At 39.7% G+C, this 21,162-nt stretch overlaps 2 protein-coding genes across 2 annotated transcripts in view; one reads left to right on the forward strand and one right to left on the reverse strand.

Moving 5' to 3' along the window:
• The first annotated feature begins 604 nt into the window (after positions 1-604).
• Positions 605-12,217, forward strand: LOC111576008 (hyaluronan and proteoglycan link protein 1-like). The gene is made up of 4 exons (XM_023281492.3): positions 605-926; positions 7,231-7,575; positions 9,910-10,209; positions 10,297-12,217. The coding sequence occupies exons 1-4, from the start codon at positions 836-838 to the stop codon at positions 10,584-10,586; spliced, it is 1,026 nt and encodes a 341-aa protein (XP_023137260.1). The 5' UTR covers positions 605-835; the 3' UTR covers positions 10,587-12,217.
• A 1,935-nt stretch (positions 12,218-14,152) lies between these two features.
• Positions 14,153-21,162, reverse strand: part of vcana (versican a) — a 55,298-nt gene continuing 48,288 nt past the window's right edge. The window contains exons 9-15 of the mRNA XM_035953455.2: positions 21,030-21,143; positions 20,804-20,917; positions 19,093-19,251; positions 18,727-18,809; positions 16,624-16,768; positions 16,313-16,495; positions 14,153-16,218 (exon numbers count right to left, since the gene is read on the reverse strand). Of these exons, the coding sequence (XP_035809348.2) occupies positions 16,061-16,218; positions 16,313-16,495; positions 16,624-16,768; positions 18,727-18,809; positions 19,093-19,251; positions 20,804-20,917; positions 21,030-21,143 (956 nt within the window). The 3' untranslated portion in view covers positions 14,153-16,060. The remainder of the gene's footprint in view (positions 16,219-16,312; positions 16,496-16,623; positions 16,769-18,726; positions 18,810-19,092; positions 19,252-20,803; positions 20,918-21,029; positions 21,144-21,162) is intronic.

The following is a 21,162-nucleotide window of genomic DNA, read 5'->3' on the forward strand; positions in this document are numbered from 1 at the left end:
CCCTTTTACATTTACTGGACTTGCATCAAATGTATGTGTAAGACAGTTTAATGCAAGTGTGTGTTTGCATCTGTGTGAGGACAGAAAAAAATGCTCTGGCCATTCACAGTTCAGAGCTATGAAATAATTACTTTTAACTCTGGAGGCTTTCACTTGTTAAAGTTCCTTAATTAAAGCCAAAAAGAGTTCATAAAACAAGAATAATACGAAATGTGATAAAATCCCCCCGAAAATCAGACATTGTGAAGGTGAAGATTTCTGTTTTAGGACTGTGTTTTATGCCTCTGCCTAGGATAAATTTGCATCAGATTAGTCATAATAATATTACCTAAGTTGTTTAATTGTTGCCATATTGCATTCAACACATGGATCATTGTAGTTCCACTTCTATCTGATACACATATCACTGTGGATAATTATCTGCAGGTTACTTGGCTGGAGTTCTGCTCTATCCCTTTTTTTCCCAAGGGAGAGGCGGGAGTTTTTCATAAATAAAGTGGCAAAGGGGAGCCAGTATGGAGCTAAGCATGGTGATGGGCTGAGGGGAGGAGGAGTGGTCTCAACCACGTTAGGCTACAATAAAAGGCACTTGTCTGGACCTCTGAGGAGCCCAAACTTTCCAGTAGCACCACAGGCGGCTGCTGCACAAAGACAAACGGAAAGAGGGACAGCTCGATAAATAAAAATTAAAAGAGAAGATAAAATTGCTAGCTAAACTTTCTTTAAATATTTACAGTTTAGATAACTCAGTGCATTTTTATTGTGAAGTTTAATATTTGTATTTTTATTGAAGAGGGCCCTTTGTGTTAAAAAAAAGAAGAAAGAAATAGAGAAAATGATGAGTCTGCTGTGCATCACAATAATCTCCCTGACCCTGGCTGGCAGCGCGTACAGCCAAGTGACAAGCCCTCCCTCATCACCATCAGGTAAGATTCAAATGATGGAAAAATGCTTAGATTTTTTTAAAATATGTGGCTGATTGTGTGTCAGTGTGTGTGCTAGTATTTTTTCTATGATTGCACGTGTGTGTATGTACAAGTTGTGCCAGGAGAAGAGCAACAGGAAGGATGAACTGTGTGAGTAAAGCGGTACCACAGTACAGGCTTGTGTAACAACAGGGTCATTGTAGCAGTAGGTAACAGAGTCGTCTCTGGGGTAACACACACACAGACACAGTATGACTCACCATTGACTCATTGACTTGCTGCATAGAGACCCCCACAGCATGGACTGACTGGTGAATAAATTAGCCTGTCATTCACAGGGGCTTACTGCCTGCGCTACTGAATGACAAAAACACTACTAATACCAAATCTAACAGCTCCAGTTGTGCTCTTAAAATGGGTCACAAGTGCCACAGTGGCTGCGACTGGTGTAGTAATTCTTGTCCTTTTAGGGCGTAAATTCTCATCAGAACAGCCAGGAATGTCCCCCTGTGAAATTTAGACCTTTTTGTCACATTTTTTTTCTGTAATTTTACTTTCTGTCACTTGTAGCAGCAGAAAGAAAATGAAAACTTAGGAAAGGCATCTTATCAGCCAACACCTGCACTCCTTCAAGAGGCTGTTGTAATTTCAAATTCACACCTGCCTGCAGTATGACACGATGTGATGGCTGTTGCAACTGCAAGCTATAAAATACTAGAACAGAGCTGCTACTGTGGTGAAAGAAGAGGAGGAAAAGAAGACTAGCCAGAAGCCCTCATGTTATATGTATTGAGTGATATTTAATGTGCTTTCAGCAGCCTTGCAAGCTGACTCAGTAGATGTCAAATTAGGGATGTCTCAGCTCTCTCTCCTTCCAAGAGCAGAGGAAATAGCTCATCTGTGGGGAGCAGGATTTCACTCTGGGAGGATATTATGCCTTTTGATCCAAACACTGAAATTTCTCTCACAGACCAGTGATGTCACAGGTGTGTGCGTGCGTGCATGCATGCATGTGTGTGTATGAATTTACACTACTTGACTGTTTATAAATGACCTCATTGCAATCTCGTTATATACTGTATAATGACAATAAAGAATATTCTATTCTATTCTATTCTATTCTATTCTATTCTATTCTATTCTATTCTATTCTATAATTGTCTGCATCATGTCAAAGCATTTGCTCAGCTCCATTGAGGTCAATCATTGTTCCATACAGTGTGCTTTATTAGCCATGTGAGCAGTGTATTCTGTGTCTGTTCATGGGGCGTTGCCTGTCCTTATACCTACTGACTCACTCTGGCGCTGGGAGCTTTTGGAAATCGGCCATGGTAACAGGCAGCCTGACAAGAGCGAAGTTAAGATTAATGACCCAGAGCCAAATGTATAGAACCCCATGCTGAAAAGCAGCCAAATGACTGTGTCTTTCCCTGTGAGGTAATAGTCTGTTAAGTCTAATGCTTACTGTGGTTGTTGGTTGCTGAGGCTTGGCCCAGTTGCTAGGGCTGGGTGGGAAAAGGGGCTCGGCTGAAAATGGGCTGAGGCTGGGGGCTGAGTTGAAAACGTGTCTAGGCTGGGAGATGAGATGTTGGTGGGGCCGATTTCAATGCCGTTGCATGGGAGTTAATTCAGCTTGACAGAAATTTAACAATCGAGTCTGAAGACATGCTGTTGTACATGTGTGTTGATGTGCAACCCATGTGAGTGTGCAAACACTAACACTTTGTGTTGTGCTAGTTCTGCATGGAAGAACGCAGGAAAGACTTTATTGGGAATAGTGTGCAGGAGTTTGCCCGCTGTGTTTGTCCCAGCTGTGCTCGTTAATTCTTTCTCCATATTGACACAAGCAGGCCAGCAACAGAAGAGAGCAAAGCTGTGAGATGTTGCAAAGCATCTCATGCCTTGCTGCTCTGTCAGAGGGTGTGGCACATTGTGTATAGGCTGATATAAACATGCACTCTGCAGATTTCCATCCTTTCACGGATTCGAGCCAATTTTGTTCATTCAGGAACTTAAAGCTCAAATGCTTATGGGGTTTAACGGCATAATTAGACTCTTGTAGTTTGTGATACAGGACACTGAGTAGGCTTGAATCACTGTGATGTTGTTGTTAATTTACAGTTCGGTGTTGCAAAGAAGCAGATGGTTTCAATCATTCGCTAATGCAGCCTTTTACTGAGTGAGAGAGAATTGGGCTTGGTAATAAAATGGCAGTAGGTCTTGGCTGCAGCTGCTGAGCTTTTTTATTGTTAGACACATGTGTTCATTTACTTCTTTGCCGTGTTTTCATTTCCAACTGCACTTTTCACAAAATTTTCAGATACAAAATGCTTGGTATTATTTGACCAACCTTTTTTTGTTGTTGTTAAATAAGATTATGCGGCGCCACCTTTGATCCCAGTGAGTCCAATGTGATTTGAAGTTTGTCAATGACAAGAAAGGCTTCCTTCTATTCCCCAAAAAATACACAAAACTGTTGCTTTATGAGTGCAGTGAGCCACACATGGTCGGGGCCACATTCTCCCGTGGGACATGTGTCTGCCGGTAACTGCAGAATCAGGAAGGAGTGTGGAATTACTTGCAACATGCCTGTCTCTGTCTGCTCCTACTGTCTCTCAGGCATTATTACCATCAAGGTCGCGCCAGAATGCATATGCCTAGGAGACAGAGTTCTTTAGAATACTTTCATTTCATGTTCTATAAGGTATTAAGTTAGTGTACACACAGTGATTCATTCCAAGCTCATTTCTCAGCATATGCTCCATGGCATTTACTCAATCCCCTTCTTCCATCTCACATTTCAGGATTAACAAACCACATTGGTTTTCATCCTTGGACACAACAATGTTTCCACAACACAGTATAATGAACTCATTTATTCAATGTACTCTAATTTCCACAGTGAAATTTAGAAATTTGGAAATCTTTAGCCATGAGTATCGGGTGGCATCACATCTGGCGACTTGGTGGTGACATCACCTCTGCCCCTCACCTTTGCCAGAGCTTTTGATCACCAGTTTAGTCACTCTGGATCTCCCAGGTTTCAATCACACTTCATGCAAGCGCTACCCATGCAGAGAATTTATGAGGCACAGAGAGGCTGTGAGTCATTTCTCACCGACAAAACATTCAAAGTGGAATCTTGTCCAGACTGCGCTGCTCTCGAAGACATGAGTAATTAGCAGCGGCAGGAGGGTGTTTCCAAGCTCATAAAATACCTGGCATCTCGCTGACCACTCAAGAGGCAAGTGAGGCTACTGGGTGTGGTGGTTCGGTAATAGAAGTAGTCACTGGCATGTGCAGCCGTATAAAAGAAATGAGAAAATAGAATATAAAGTGGCATACGGTGGGACTGAAGGGTAGATTAGGTCTGTCAGCAGTGCGTCTGCTAATTAAATCCTTGTGCAGGAGTGCTCAATACTAATGATCCGAGTGCCACTGAACGAAGTCCAGACACGTGTCTACTGTGAAGTTACATTGGAGGATTAGAACGTATCAGGCATGGGTTTGATTAGAAGTCAATTTAGTGTCACTCTTGTGTGTGTGTGTGTGTGTGTGTGTGTGTGTGTGTGTGTGTGTGGAGGGAAGATTATGGGTTGATCAGAGCAGAAGGCAGCAAAATAGTAGCCCCTTTTATTTCCTGCATTACCCCTGTGGGAAACGTTCTCCCTGTTCAAGAGCCAGTGACACAGTATTCCAGTCATGGCTCTGGTGTGGCTGCTCAAAGGGAGGCGCCTCAACATGAATGCTGGCATCTTGAGTCAGAAATGAGACTGACTGCTCTAGACACAGATCATCCATACTGATTAAAGGGGTAGAAAATAAATCAGACACAGAGCAGCTCCAGACACTCAAAACACTGAATCTGGATTGAGCCAAAAATTGCATGGTTGCAATTATGTCTGAGACTGCTATAGCTAAAACGCCAGTCGATTTCTGTCAGTTAAGTAAGAACCATGTTATACGACAAGTCTCGTGCATTTCCTCTTACCTCATCATGCTTCCATTTACAACAACCCCAGTAGCCAGTATGAGGTCTGGACCTTGGTAATTATCTCCCTTTCAGGCTGACATTTTGAATTAAGCGACATTTTGAACGAAAGCGTTGCTGACATCGTCCCCCAGTGATGTAACTGCAAGACTAATGTGAGAGCATAGCCTCACTCAACAGCCAATAAATCCGAGGGAATTCTGCGTAGGCAGTGTGGTCGAATCAGTCAAGCAAAATAAGACTTACAGTATTTCAGCCAATTACAACTTATTATTCAGTTATAAGAGGTCAATTTTTCTGTCGCGTTGGCTAGGTAAGAGAAACAACAGCCTGCCAGCAGTGAGAAACATTTTAGTGTCGACTAACTAGTGACCAAAATATGGTCACCCTCAGTAAACATAAATACAATACAATTCTGTACCACCTAACTTGCAGATTAGCTAGATAAGATTGTCTAGCTAACATGGGTCATTCAGATCAGTGTCGTTTTGTTTTTTTTTTTTTTTTTAATCTAATCATGTCTCCAAAAAACATCTTTGCTTAAGAGCAAGGACTAGTCTACTGAGTTAACAGGGAACAATTGTCAGGACCTTCTGTAAATGACTTTTTAAATATATATTATTGAGATTGTATTATACTTACATTACGATATGATAACATCTAAAATAATTAGGCCTCCTACTATTGGTAGTAATATTTCACAACCTTTATTACTAATATTTGCAGTTTATGTAATCTGCATGCATGTACCAAATATTACAAAAATCTTCATCTCCACACCATTTTAAGGAGAGCTACTTTATTTTTACTTTTTTTTTTAACTGTTTATTATTATTTTTTGTTTGTGGGTGCCCACCTATTTATTAATTAAGCTTTATTTAACAAGTCAAATCCTATGTATTTCTGGTCCTGCCCTTATGTATTCATCTTTATCGTCTTTTTTTTTTTTACTTTAACAGTGTAGGAAATCAGAAAATGGCAAAAAGTTAAAGCAAGACCAGTATTAATCAAACCTAACAGCAACAGGATCTAAACACGCTTATATTTGGCAGAAAATAATGACAACAGCGTGGAAGAATAGTCACAGACAGTTAGACTATCTTGTTGTTGCTTACCTTTTTAAACTTATTTATTTTAGAAAATCATTTAGAAAAGTTTTATTTTTCTTTTAGAATAGTTCTATTAGGTTTAAAAGTAGATTTTCTGTTTGTAGGTTATTTTGTTATTCACAGACATTTAACAGGTAATAAACTTATTTTTCTCTAGTAAGCAACTGAAAAGAGTACAATTTCTGTTTTATTTGTTTTATTCATTTATATTTCTGGACCTCAGTTAAAATGTTGTTCTGGCTGCATCCCTGGTTACAAGTTTGATTGTTTAAGGCGTGACCCGTGGTGTGTTTGTGTGTTGTGTTGGGGGGTGGAGGGCAGCATGTGAGGGGTGGAAGTGGGTGATGACTGTGTGAGTGGGGTCAGAGGTCCTGTACATCCATTCACATGGTGCTTGTTATTGTCTGGCACAGGCCACCCCTTGCTGGCTGAGGTCTCCTTAACTAAGCAAGTCTTGTGAGGTCTAAACATGGAGGTCAGGGAGATGATGGGAACCCATGGTGAGACACCGATGAGCTGCCATTTTGAGTTAAAGGGTGGCCTCGCTTGGACAGGGAAGATAGAAAGGGAGTGCACAGAAGAAAAAAGCCGAAGACAAAATGATGATGACAGCAGGATTCTGTATTTTGTTAAGTATATTATCTGCTCCCTTTTCCTGTTATTCATTCGGTGCCTGACATACCTAAGTGGAATCAGATGGAGCGGATGAAAGATAAGCACTTCATTTTGAAGGTTAATGCTGAGGAACCAAAGGCTTATAACTGCCAGGCCTGACAACAGCAGGATGGAGACTGAAGAGGACGATTGGCTCCAGGGTTTGACGACTGGCTGGTGCTATATTTAATAAAGCAAAAAGGATACCTCTTGACTCTTTGATAGATTTGTGTCAGAGAATGCTTTGAACTGTAACTGCTTACATGTATGCACAGATTACAACAATACAAATAGAGCCAAAACATATGATGTGTACAAAAGTGAGGTAGAGAAATATTGTTTGGAAATTTTTCCTTTTTTGGTGTTTTCTCAAGCAGGCCTTTGCTACATCAGTTTTATGCCAAGCACTGTGAAGAAAAGAAAAATCCATCAATGCGTAAAAATAGTTCCAAGTTCCGTAAACATCACATGATGTTTTCCAAGTCCAAGCACCATAAACCTAATCACCATTAAGCCATATTAAGTTATATCATATTTTCTTCTTTTCTAGTCAAGGTTTTTGCTGATCTTGGCAGCAATGTCACGCTGCCCTGCAAGCTCCAGAGCTCAGACACCACATCCTTTGGCAACATCGGTATCCGAGTGAGGTGGACCAAAGTGGCTGAAGATGAATCACTGAATGAGGATGTGCTGGTTTCAATGGGATTCCACAAGAAGACCTACGGAAGCTTCGAGGACCGTGTCTTCCTGCAGGAGCTTGACAGTGACGATGCCTCCCTAATAATAACCGAAGTCTCCAAGGAAGACATGGGAAAATACCACTGTGAGATCATCAATGGGGTGGAAGACACGGTGCAGGAGATCATCTTGGAGGTGCAAGGTGGTGCCATTGATGGTAAATCCCATTTTTTAATTGGTGCTTTTAAACCTAATTTCTGAAATGGTCCTTAGAGTGTAAGTTAATATACCAGCTGTGATGACATTAGTGTATAATCAGCTTCCGTTATTTTGTCATTTTCCCGTCCCTGCTAAAAGGGCATAATTACTGATCAGCCTCAGAAATGTTTTTGTTTCTAGTTATTGAAACCGTCCACATTTCCTTGTCTTGTGGTACAAGGGAGGAAAAAGAACAGACAGCTTGTGATGATTTATCCAAACTGCTACAATGATTCAGTCATGATTACATTTGAATACTGTTCAGCACCAGTAAACAGAAACATATTTTCCATCTTTTCCAGTCCATATCCTCAAACATCTGACTTGCATTTGATTTTATAATCACTATACTGTCTTCCTTTTTAAAATGAGGCACACCAAGAGGAAGTCATTTTCATGCAAGCACGGTTATTTACATGTTCATGTAAAAATAAAGCAGATTCCTGAAATATTGAAGGGTGACTCACTAAAATCAGCACGCAGAACACTTTAGTGTCATTTGTCAGTGTCCACTCACCTTTTTGATAATCATGAAATACATTAGATAATGTATTGAGGTAACACTTGGCATAGGGAAGACTTCTAAGGAAGACTTCTCTTGAATTAGGTTGTACTGATGTGTAAATGCACTTTTGAATCAATGTTTTACTACCTCTTGTTAGATACATGCAGTTAAATCATTTTATAATACTTTGAAGTTTAATGCTGCAGAACATAGCACCTATTTTTCCATAAGATCACTCTTTTTTCTGTGCAGAGCGGCCAAAAAACATAAAATTAATGAGTTAGCAACGTCTGGCCTCTGGAGACCACTGGCAACATGTTGCAAGCCGCTGTACCTAAAAGACTAATAGGCCTATATTCACATATATAACACTAAACATGCTGTATGGCAGCTATACCAGCTTTCCTGGAGAGGCTGCAGTGGACTCCAAGACCACACACACATTCTGGCCTGCATTGCTGTAAATCACCATCATAACTGGAAGAAAAGCAAACTATGCTAGCAAAACTATACAACACGATAACTGTTTTGTGCATGGCCACAGAAGACATCCAGTAACAAGAAGAAGGATATGATCCATTTGGAATTACAGATTTTTGGTATAACTAGATCAAAGAATATGAACTGATCTTCATGTAAGACATGAGTAAGCTAACAACAATTCTTGTAATTTGTGTCTGTGTTAAACACAGCCATTAAAAATTCACAATGCTCTACTCAGACAAACCTTGGATTTAGGTTGCAGATCAGACCTGCACAACTTTCAGTTGGAAGTTAGGTCCGTTCTTCCTTGTAGAATTCAGCTCAGCCATATGCTGAGGATGTGTGGTGTGAATAGCTCTCTTGCAGTCCTTCCACAGTACATCTACTGGATTAAGGTCTGAGCTCTGACAGGGCCACTACAAAAAGGAGATTTTCTTTCATTCATTTCAGGTTTTGTTCAATGTTTAAGGTCATTGTCGTGCTGCATCGCTCAACTTTTATTTAGTTTCTGCTTCTGCTAAGGTAACTTCACAGTTACTGTCAAGACCCAGAAGCAAATCAGCTACAAAACCACTGAACTTCAGCGGTGTCCTGCCATGGACACTCATGAACCGAGATGCTGACTAGATCCTAGGAGTCCTTTAAGTCTTAAGATGTCACTTGGGGCTTCATTCTGCATTGTACCTTTAGAACTATCTTACTTGGCAGCCTATTATCCAGGCAGAGGAGACACAGTACTAAATCATGTTAGTTTTAGACAATTTGTGTAACTGTGAACTGATCAGTATCTTCATTATTTGAAATTATTTCTTAACCCTTTCCTGCACTGTGTAATGAACAATTTTCAAGTGTAAGTTCCTTGAGATTCCCTTCTATACCTAGCAGGCTCAAGCTCAGATGTTTTTTTTGTTTTTTTTCCATTAGCTGAAGTAACTCTAACTTACATCTCCAATCTTTTTTCATTGATTGTACTCCAGGGGTGCAAACTCCTGTTTCCAATTAGCTTTTGCTGATGATATTAGCCTAGGGGTTGACATAAATTTGTGAGCACACACTGTGAATGATTACATGGTGTTCAGTGTAAAGGAAAACATTACAATGATTTGAGTATCATTAATTAAAGTAAATTGTGCTGTTTCATAATTGTAATGTAGGTGAATATCTAATTATATTTTAAGGAAAATTTATGGACAAATGAAGACAATATCAAAGGGGTACTTATTTTTTCTTAGAAGAAAGAAAATCATGACCTTTAATGGCCCTTCATTATTATCATAGTAATATTATCTGTTTTTCCTCATTCAGGTGTGGTATTCCCGTACTCCCCTCATGTGGGCCGCTACAACCTCAACTTCCAAGACGCCATGCAGGCCTGTGCAGACCAGGGTGCTGTGGGTGCCACCTTTGACCAGCTGTTTGAGGCCTGGAAGGGTGGTCTGGACTGGTGCAATGCTGGCTGGCTGAGCGATGGCACTGTGCAGTATCCCATCACCAAACCTAGAGCTCCTTGTGGTGGTACCAACAGCGGGCCTGGCCTCAGAAGCTATGGACGTCAAAACAGGATGAGCCGCTATGATGTGTTCTGCTATGCTCCGGCCCTCAAGGGTAAGCTTTAAAAAAATGTATGCCATTTCATACATAAAGAGTAACTTCTTCTTCTGACCAACTCTTTTGCTTTATTTCTGCTGTCAGGACGTTTGTATTGGCTGGTCCAGCCCGATAGGCTGACCTTCGACGAGGCTGTGCAGGCATGCTTAAATGACGGCGCTGAGATTGCCAAGGTGGGCCACATGTACTCCGCCTGGAAGGTTGAGGGCTACGATCGCTGCGACGCCGGCTGGTTGGCTGATGGAAGTGTCCGCTACCCCATCTCCAGGCCCCGCAAGAACTGCAGCCCCACAGAAGCTGCAGTGCGTTTAGTTGGATTCCCTGACAAGAGCCAAAAGTCTTATGGCGTCTACTGCTACAAGGCTGATCAGTGAGGGGAGGTAGATAGAAGCAGGGAAGCCATAACCACCAAAGAGCAGCAACAACCACAACCAGTTAAATCAACAATGAAGCAGATAAGCTTTGGATCTTAACTAGCATGAACTCAATACCTTTCTGAAGCTGTGATAACCCTTAAGCAGATACTGTACATTTTATGCCCATATGTAATGAAAGGCAAAATAGTTTGTAGCCGTTCATTTTTGTTTTTCTCTAGCTGTGCATTCATTGATTTTACACGGGCTGTTGGGTAAAGGGCAACAGTGTTAAAATGACTGATGAGACAGAGACAAGAACTTAATGGTCAACATCATCTAAGTTTAGTTTGTCTTCCACAGAATGTAAAGACGCGTGAAGTTCAAGATTTCGAGCAAAAATGCTCCTGTGCGGATGATACGTGCTGCTTTAAAATTTCTCTAAAAGAAAACAACGTGTTATTTTATTTCCTCAGTTTTCACATCAATTAAAATAATAAATAAATGGATGACAAAATCATGAACATAACTTGACTGTCGCTGTTGAGCTACGGATAAATACATGTCATACTGCAGTAAGTAATAGGTTGGATCCATCTCTAATCCGAATTGAATCTCTTTTTCTTCAACTTCTGAAAACGCAGAAAGGTTTTTTATAACCAGAGGAGTTGTGATCAAATTAACTGCCAAGAAACTGAATGTAAATGTCTTAATCTGTGACCTTTTCTGCTGAGAAATCTCCTATTAGATCAACTCCCAGTTACAATCTGAAAAGCATTTTTACTATTATAACCTTGAGCAATGTGTTGGTTTGTTCTAACAAAACATTTCTTTTTTTTTTTTACTTCATAATGATGGTTTAACGATAGATCTTTACACATCCATGGTGTTTTTAAAGCAAAAGTACCGATTTTGTCTAATACTTGCAGCTTTTTTGTAAAATGTAGTTTTTATACAATTTATACTGACTCATACAAGCAGGATTTCAACTGAATAGTAAATTCCTGAAACAAAATGTACCCCTGATGGCAAGAAATATAATATTACAGCAGTCACAGTACAACTATCACATGTTTGGATGCTAATCCACCCCGACAGCTGACAGTTTCACATATTTTTCTTGCGGTTATGAGCTGTAATATGTCCACTGGTATTCTTTTTTTTTTTTAAGAACTGATTAATACTAATGATCACTTAAGCTCCTACACCAGTTCATTGATAGTCATGCTGTAGTGACTGCACCTCAAAATGTGTCCCTAAATGTTTTCTGTGGACCACAATGGCCATGTTTTTGACATACAGAGCTGGTAATTTCAAAATGTGCCACAACCAGTAGATAGAACAATTTATAGGTACCAATTACAAAAATATTTTGAAATTTTGTGTTTTTTCTACGTTATTTTGGATATTTGTTGTTGTTGTTTTGTTTTTTTTTAACTTTTTCTAACCCTGGGCACTGACATGTGGTACTTACTGCAGATTACATGTGGTAATATGGCATCATTTGTAAAAGCAAAACTTGATGTCTGTCAAACTCATGTATTTGTTCACATTCGCGCATGAAATACAGATTAACGTATTTTTGTATCTTATCGCCATGTACCTTTTTCAACAAAGCAGTTTGAAATAAAGAATATGACTTTCAAATCAAATTTTCTAAGTGTTCCTTCTCACCAACATTTCTATTTCCACTGGAACAAAGTCAGCATGTTTTATGTGGAGATGTGGAAGTTTAAGCAGAGATTTAAACAGTATTGTTTAAGCTGCCAAATCAGGGGCCATGTGTCTGGCATAAACCCATGTCATTGATAGAACTTAAGTCTCTCCTCACATTTATTTATTCGTTGCCATTTTTTTATTCAGTGCCAGCCTGCCAGCCCACCACTAAGTTAGACAAAGGGAACAGTATCACAGGCCTTAAGAGGCTCGTGGGAATCCATGGGAATGGGGTCAGATTTAGATGGATACAGCAGGGAAATGCCAGACAAATGTAAATGTGTGTGATAGAGAAAAGTCCACTGTTGCAGCTGAAAGCAACAGAATCTAAATCAAGATTGTGACGAGCATTGTAAGATTTTTTCAGCATAGAGAAAGATAATAATTATGTTCATTGTGTACTTAAAGTCTGTACAGAAAACTACACTATTATACAAGTAAAAGTACAAAGTGAGCCTTTCTTTGTCCCTGGTTTGTTTAAGCAGACAATCACTGTCTTGTTGTTGGCTGATTTTTCAAGTGTAATTTTGACTATTTCATTTTGTTTGCTTCTGTGGTTTCCAGTCAAACGTTGCGCAGACTTTAAACAAGTCATATAATGCTACATACCAAATGCTTGTCAGTCAGATATCTCGATTAAGATACGCATGACGGGAGAATAGCAGGCTAATGAGTGAGTGAAAGGCACTTTTACATCAGACTAGACAAAGTCTGAGGCGCCTGTCAAGGCCAACAAGTCAGGAAAAGCCAGGGTGCATTTCCTTTCCAAAATAAACCTTGAAATCCTGTTAAATCCCAGCGAGACCTGGGCTGAGACGCCTTGGTTTTTCCGATGATCAGCCTTGAGACATCTGCATTTCATGAGGCAAGATTGCAGGTTTTACTCTCGCTGGGGCATCCAGGAGCTGCCTTTAATCACAAGTCTAGTCTTCTCTAATGACAGAGTGGCAGCGACGGTGAAAACCACAACAACCTTAACTTACACAAAGATTACATCGAGCAACTTGATGTTATTACCCAGGTAATGATGCATTCTGCTATTACGAAAGTGTCAGAGTGAACTTCAAATGACTGCTGCATAAAGAGGTAGACTGGGAATAGTGGTGAAGGGTAATGTACTCAAAAAGCTTCTGTTTTTACACCAAGGGAATTCATCTGGTTCCTTTATGCACCAGCATGTAGACATAAGAAGTGTCTGACATTCAAGAAGAGCACCTTCAGTCATGTTATTGACTAAAAAACTGGAGTGCGGTATACTTATGCAGGTCCACAGTTCTGCAGCATCAGCCATTTCAGCAAAGCCCCCCCCATCCATTTCTTACTCCATATGTTTGCTGCAATTCATACTCTCACTTCCTATCTGCTCCTCCTGAAAAGAGCATGTGGAGCATGTCTGATAGGTTTTTCAGAACAGACTGATGTATGTGCAAGACACAGTAATACGTTGAAAATAGGCCAGTGGTATGACGTTCTACAGAGTGCAGTTCCCATGAAGCTTATATTCTTAACTGTACGTTCAGCTCCTGTGGACTGTGTGCTATATGGAGGGAGAAGAAATACATAAACTCAGGGTTTATGGCTTAGTCTGATAGCACTACCTGCTGGTGAAACCACCACACTACTCATTCCGTGCAAACAACTTCACGTAAGAGGATGCAACATTTTGATTCATTTAACATCTTTACCTGAATTGTCGAACTTAGAAACACTTTTCAAATATGTATTCAAAAGTACTGTTAAAGGTTGCAACTCTTTCAAAGCCCTCAGAGTGATACAGAAAGCATAAGACAAACTACAGACAGCATAGATCACTTCATCATATCTGCACGTCTTTGAAATCCACAACATTTGGAGAACACCATGAGTCTGAATTAAATGCTTTTAAGTATATAATAACCATATATTTATTTTTATTTCTTTGGTGATTTAAAACAGGAAAAAAAAACAGTTTGATCTTTTTCAAAAAATAATTCACAAACATCCCAGACATTCACATTGTAAAATACAATTTAAAAAACTGTTATAAATATAAAATGATATTATGTGCACATTAGGGCTAAAAAAACACACAGACATTCACAGGCACAACAAAACATTTCCCCATTAAAAAAAAAAAAAAATGTTGGAGAAATATGTTACCATCCACAAATGTTTTGTTAATGTTTCAGAGCAAAATTATTGCAGACTATTGCTGAAGTGGCCCTCCATGTTCTTTGGTCCACTGTTGTCATTAAAGATGTAAAAAATAAAAAAAATAAATTGATGTCTTGCATATTGAGTAATTTTTCGTCCTTAATGCATCCCATTTAGACAGTCTGTGAGTGTGGCTGGTCTCCTGTTGAACATACCATAACATATATATGAAGAGCACTGCTGAGCCAAGTGACAGCATCATATTTTACCTTTCAGTATGAAACAAGTAAGGAGATCAAGAGCAGCTTGAAAATAAATTATATGCATGTCTGCCTAAACAGCTGTTACGTTCAAGTCTTTTTGAGTGTTTCACAAAATACATTCTCTCAATGTGTGATTTTGATAGACTACAATAACACAAAAGTTCAGTGAAGACGATCATTAGTTAGAAAACTATCAAAGGCTACAGCACAACATATGAGAGCAAGATTCTTTGGTGTGAGACTACGAACAGCACTGCAGTTATTGTAAACACGCTGCAGCAACTACTTGTAAGTTATGCACTGAACATACATGAGCAGAAAATACAGGCTACTTGAGCCACACTTCCCTTCTTTCATTTTAAAATAGTTCATGGATCAATTTCCATCTGTGGATAAATTCATTGTCGATAAGTACTTAGAGAGCAATCTGTCATGTTAAATTGTACCATACAAAGGAAATGACATTTTAAAGATTCTCTCTGTAGAAATCTCTCTGTAAATATTAAACGTGACATCGATTACATCCAATGAAAGCAGGAGAGGATGAAAGGTGGACATTTGTATTTTGAAAGCTGCCACCACAAAGAAAGCCTCCAGCTGATGACTGATTGATTTGCTGAAGCTTCAAACTTGGGCGAATTATTCATCCGGAATCTGAATTACTACCAAAAGCAAAGCTATGAAACCATGTTTCAGCATATGATTGGTGCCTCTGTTGATTAGGATTGAAGACTGGAGAAAGAATCTGTATAAAAGTTTATAGTTTTATGTATGCGATACAATGTTTAAATAATATAAACTACAGTATGAGCCCTTTGCGTGATCACCTCCGTTTGTGCTCTGAGAAGCCAAACTTGGATCTCTTGACGAACAATAAACAGTTAAAAGTTTGAGGACTTCATTGTTAATGCATATGCATGCATGCTCATTAAAAGGAAGTCCAGCTTAAAACAGCATGACAACATAAATGAATTCTTTACATAACATAAGCGCTATAATTTCACAACAGTTTTCTTTCTAGGAATAAGGGACACTTGCAGTGATTTTAAATAGCACAGCTGGTGTATAAAGGTATTAAACAACAGTAATTAATGTAAAAAAAAATGACGACAGTATTTTTTTTTCTTTTCCAGTAGCCAGCTGAAAGGTTTCTGAATCCTCATTGACATTGTTGTGAAACAGTGCCCTTGATAAGAAAAGTCAACATCTCCATAAAAGGCACTTCATAAGATTCCATCGTTATCCAAAATGCAAGAAAACTGCAGATTATCCTCTTGGTTTCTTGATGAGTTTTCTTTTGTGCTTTTTTTCCTTTTCATCTCTCCACACAATCATCAGGCATGCGTTCTCGTCTCTGGGAAGCTCTGCCATGTTTTTCGGCAATCACTGTCTCTTCCGCTTATTTTCAGTTCTGTCTCTCCTTGACCGGTAGCGCTGATGGTGAAAGCGGAAGGCCTCATCTTGCCATTTTTTGAAGTTGTTGACGCTGTAAAGACTATTGTGCTGATGTCTTCTGATAAAGGTCCTTTGATAGCTCGATGCTGTCAGAGAAAAATCATAAATTTGTGAGTAAAATTATGTGCAGATGTCAAGAGCAATACATATCTGTTGAGAGTAATACTCGGTTGTACTTACGGTTCATGCAGGTGATTTTAGGGCTATCCCACTGTCCGTCCCCACGACAGCGGATAGTTGGGACATGCCTCTGAATAAAGCCTGTCCGGCACTGGTACCTCAACAGTGAGTTAATCTCATACCTGTCACGCTTTTTACCAAACGTACGAGCATTCTCCACCAAAGGAGGTTGACTACAGGCCACTGAGAAACAGGAGAGAAAGCAGCACTCAGATGAGCAACTTTACAGAAACAAAAGATCTAAAGTAAATGAAATCATCCTATCCCAAAATGAAGACATGGTTTATGCTAACTGAGCAGCCCCTTCATACCTGTGCCCTTTTTGCAGGTGAAGGTGAGGTGATAGTTGCAAGGAACATCATTCCACTGGCCGTCCTCATGCCATATCATCACCACACAGTCCTCGCCAGAAGAGAAGAAACTGTCAGGCTGGTTGGGTCTCCAGTTTTCATATTGCTGAAAGAAGAGCAGATGATAAATAGTAAGACATCATGGTTGGTTTCGATGTCTTTTGGAAGATTTTCCTTTAAATGTAAATGCATGTAATTAAACTCAACATTAAATGCCAAATATTTGGATTATTTTAACCCATTTCAAGGGGAGCAATAATGTACTATGTGTATTTATTTTGCATGTGCTTGTATTTTCCTACCACATCTTCCACAATAGTGATCCTAGAAATAGAGATAAAAAGCAGCACTTTTTTTTACCACTGGGATTTTAAATAATGTCCACAAGAGGGAGTAACTGCATCTTTGTACAACTAATACTCAGAAACCCCTCATAGCTCAAGTCTGATGACCTTTCAGACACTATAAAATTAAAACAGGGCAGAAAAAACAGCACGTTTATAAAATGGGCTTCAACAGTGTGTTCACCAAAGAGTCAGCGACATTAGGGTGATGGAGATCTCACAGTAACCCACAATATATACAAAAATAATAACGGGCAAGATTTTTTCAAATATGTTTCTAAAACAGAACATGCCTTACATCACACAATGATATGACCTTATGTACTTGGCATGACTGGTATCCATGTCAGTACTGTGTGTTTAGGGCTAAAGTACTTTGTGATAATGGACAGTTCTGGAAGTTTGTGGTGATATTTCATCACACAGCCTGCATGTCTGGAATTAGCAGGTGCCATATTCTCCATTCAGAGATGGACATTTACACATTTATACAGTATACACACAGCTGTAGCGCTGTGGGGCATTCAGGCTGGAATTGATGCTACCTGCAGTCTTTCAGCGCATTCGAGGTTCAAACAGCTTCTTCAAAGCTATGACCCCCTACTACTCCAATTATGCCCAGAGGCTCTGCTACTCTGTCATTATGGTTAAGAAACATTCACTGACTTCCTGCACCACTCACCTCAGGTTTACAAATGGGTGACCCATCAACTGCTCAGCAGGCCTGCATCCTCCTCAAAATAATCAAACAAACTTTGATCACCCACCTAAACACACGTCCAAAGGCATTTCAGCATGTGTGTTTCAGTGCCCTACTTTAAATATTAATCAGTTTTCTTAATTTTTTCCAGTTGTGAATAGTTCACAGTCATTTTGAAAGAGTCTTTTTTTTTTTTTTTTTTTTTTTTTTTAAGATTTAAATCCACTGGAGGTGACCACCCACCCGGACACCCTGCAGTTTTGTTTCTCTCTGCAGCTGAGCACAGGTGCTGTCCATCTGTGGATCTGCCTGCTTGGTGGCCCTTCCCCCGGGTGGCTGCCTGCTAGCTGGGCTCTCTCATGAGTGTGGGGGATAAAGGGGGATCATGCCTGTCTACGCTCGCCAAACTCCCCTCTACACAGCGTCACTCACACCCTCATCATCCCTCAATCTCTCAGCTGAGCAATGGGCTCCACAGGAGGCCCGTGCTTATCTGTGAACCCCCAGGCTGTCTTTTTGCTTCCTCTCTATGTCTAGTCCTGGAGGACTATCTTTGAAGTGAGGACATCAGTCTGTACAACATAGATGCACATAGTAATTAGTTACTTTTCTGTCTTGCGAGAGGGATCTTCAGCAGCAACAACCACTACCGCAAACATGCACTTGTATGGTGCTTTATAACTCACTGCATGTACGAGCAGCATTTTCCTCCCTTGCCTCCTCTCTTACATCTTGCATTGTTGCAGCTATTGGTTTTCCTACACTGGGTTCACAGTCTTTTAAAGGATTCACTGGTGCCTTACAACATGTTCTACACCAGATTTATTACCAGAGCAATCACCAGGGTGTAGTGATATGAGGCAGGAGAGAGTACGTCATGTGAAAGTTACCACAGCTCCCTGAGAAGAGCGACTCTCCCTAGATGACCTTATCTGTCACCCTGATCACTTCCAAATATTTATACTGTCTGGGTGCCATGTTTGTTGAGACAAAAATATAAGAAAAAGCAAGCTATCTTACCATAGTGCTGCCATCAGTCCAGCGGAAGTCACTGTCAAACATCTTATCATTCAGGCCAATCCACTGGTAGTCCTGTCCAAGACCTGCCACGCAGGGTGGAGTGAAACACAGCAGATTGCATTACTGTTTTGCTTCATGTCCTTTTAAGGACTGTTCAGTTACAGAAAGTGCAAGAGAAAGACAGTTAGCTATAGCCTTTTTTAAGACCTTAATCATTTTCTTGTACAACTACATCAGTGTACTTTCAGTGGCTTTATCTGAGAACTTGTCCTGTTTCAATATCACCGTTTGCGATACATTTGATAAAGCAGAATTTGAGCATATAGCTTTATATATTATTGATTGTAATTGCAGTCTCTAACTTACGGTTGACAAACTGTTGCTCCTCATGAGACAAGATGCTGGCAAGATGAGCGCCCTGCATGCGGCACTCTCTCTCTGCTGTGTCCCAGTTTCTCCTCTGGGGGAAGTACTTGTAGCAGTGCCCCTGAAACTTATGCCAGCCATAGTCACAGTTTTCTGTATCTGACGGAAGCGATAAAATGAGAAGGAATGAGTATACAGGAAACAGAAATATTATCTGCAAAAGATTAACAAATATGAAATGCATTCATATTTTCCCAAACTCAACAAACTTTTAGTGATTGCTTCTGTTTATGAATCCATTTACCTACCTCACCACATTATGTACAATACAGAATCTACACTGCTACTACCTCTAACACCTGCTATTATCACTAAATTAGTTGAAAGAGGAACAACATAATGGATTACTTTCTTTAACCCTTCACAACAGCGCTATAAGGATGTGAAGGCAAAACAGGAAATAATCCAATTTCTGCCAGTTTCTGTTTAAAGGTGTGATTAATATGGTAAAGCGGGTGATTCTAATCAAAGTACTTCATAAATATTTGGAATTATAAAACCAAATTAGACAATCGGTCAGACATAGGCTAATGTATGTAGTATGGGTCAGTTTCAGGTCAAACCCTGAAAGATGAGAGGTGAGTTTTAAAATGGCTTTCTGTATCAGAGGATTTTAAGAGTCACTCTTATCTTCACCCTACTGATGGTGTGTGTGTCCAACTATATACAGCACATATAGTATGTCAGTACACTGCTTGGATTTCCCTCCCTCCACTCCTCAATTCATCCAAAGAGGACATACAAAAATGGAGGTAAAATCCTTCTCTGGGTTGCTCCTCTTCAAATTACTTTTTTTCCCTTTCTCTTGCCAAAAGTTGCTAAGACAACAGCTGTGTCTGAAAACACAGTCTGGGTGGGATTCAATGCAGAGTGATCCTGACAAAATTTAGGGTGTAGACACTGGTCAAGAGAAATCAGCCAAGGCATTTGATACCCTGGATTTAACACACTTGTTTTGAAAGTAGGGTGCAAATGGGAACCTTAAGAAAATAATAGGACATAAATTCTTCCACTTTATTCAAGAGTTGCATTGTTAAACATAAGTTTGGTTACCCATCAAGTACTCAGGGACTTCATTATTTGTAGTCTGATTGTCTTGACCTAGATATAAATACGGTATCAAGAGGTCACTTTAAGTCTAGCATACCTTCAGCAAGTCTGACTTGACACTGTGTCAACTGTCTGTGTGTCTAGAACTTGTGGAAACTAAGCTCTCTCTGACGGACCTTCAGGCAACACTAAAAAGAGACTGTAAAAAGGGATTGTGGTGACGAAATAAAGGTGTTTATGACTCAGCTAATGCCTGTGAGAAATCTAAGATGACGCACAATGATATACAGATAGACTGATTATATTTCTGTGATCTGTGCAAAATTTGAGTGACTCATTTTTTCTCGTCAATTACCAGAGACTCCGGTGAATGATTACATTAAGTGTTATAATACAGTGCATTATGAAATTAAGGACTCTTTTAATGTTAAAACTGTTTAAGGTATCATATTATGTGAATACAGTTTAAGCTCAGTCTAGACAGTTTAGATGTATGGTTGAACTAGTTATGACGCTAACAAATGAAAACTTTATTTCATCTGCAACAGAATACTGACGAAGAAATTTGGGAGAAAATGAATTAAATTAACTACTAATTTACCTTCCTCGCAGTACAGCCCAGAATAGCTTGGGAGGCACACACATGTGAAGAAAGCCACCCCATCAACGCATGTTCCTCCATTGCGGCAGGGGTTTGTTTGACACTCATCAATATCTTTATAAGAAACAGACATAATCAATAAAAGGAAATGGAAAGTAATTTTAGTGTCAATTTAGCCATTTTTGGTTGGAAGTTTTTTCAGTGAAATATGGTAGGAATATCCTACCTGTTTCACATCTATCACCAGTGTAACCAGGAGCACAGCTACATGCTTGGACACTGCCAGTCTTGAAGCAAGATCCTCCATTCAAACAAATGTTCTCAGTACATGAGTGGATTCCTGTTGAGGAAAAAAAAGG

Source organism: Amphiprion ocellaris, chromosome 6 (genome assembly GCF_022539595.1).
Source record: "Amphiprion ocellaris isolate individual 3 ecotype Okinawa chromosome 6, ASM2253959v1, whole genome shotgun sequence".
Taxonomy (NCBI): domain Eukaryota; kingdom Metazoa; phylum Chordata; class Actinopteri; family Pomacentridae; genus Amphiprion; species Amphiprion ocellaris.

Coding starts and splice junctions, on each gene's coding strand:
- LOC111576008 (XM_023281492.3), top strand. CDS start 836: ATGATGAGTCTGCTGTGCATCACAATAATCTCCCTGACCCTGGCTGGC. Junction 7,576..9,909: donor GCAAGGTGGTGCCATTGATG/GTAAATCCCATT, acceptor TTCCTCATTCAG/GTGTGGTATTCCCGTACTCC. Junction 10,210..10,296: donor CTATGCTCCGGCCCTCAAGG/GTAAGCTTTAAA, acceptor TTCTGCTGTCAG/GACGTTTGTATTGGCTGGTC.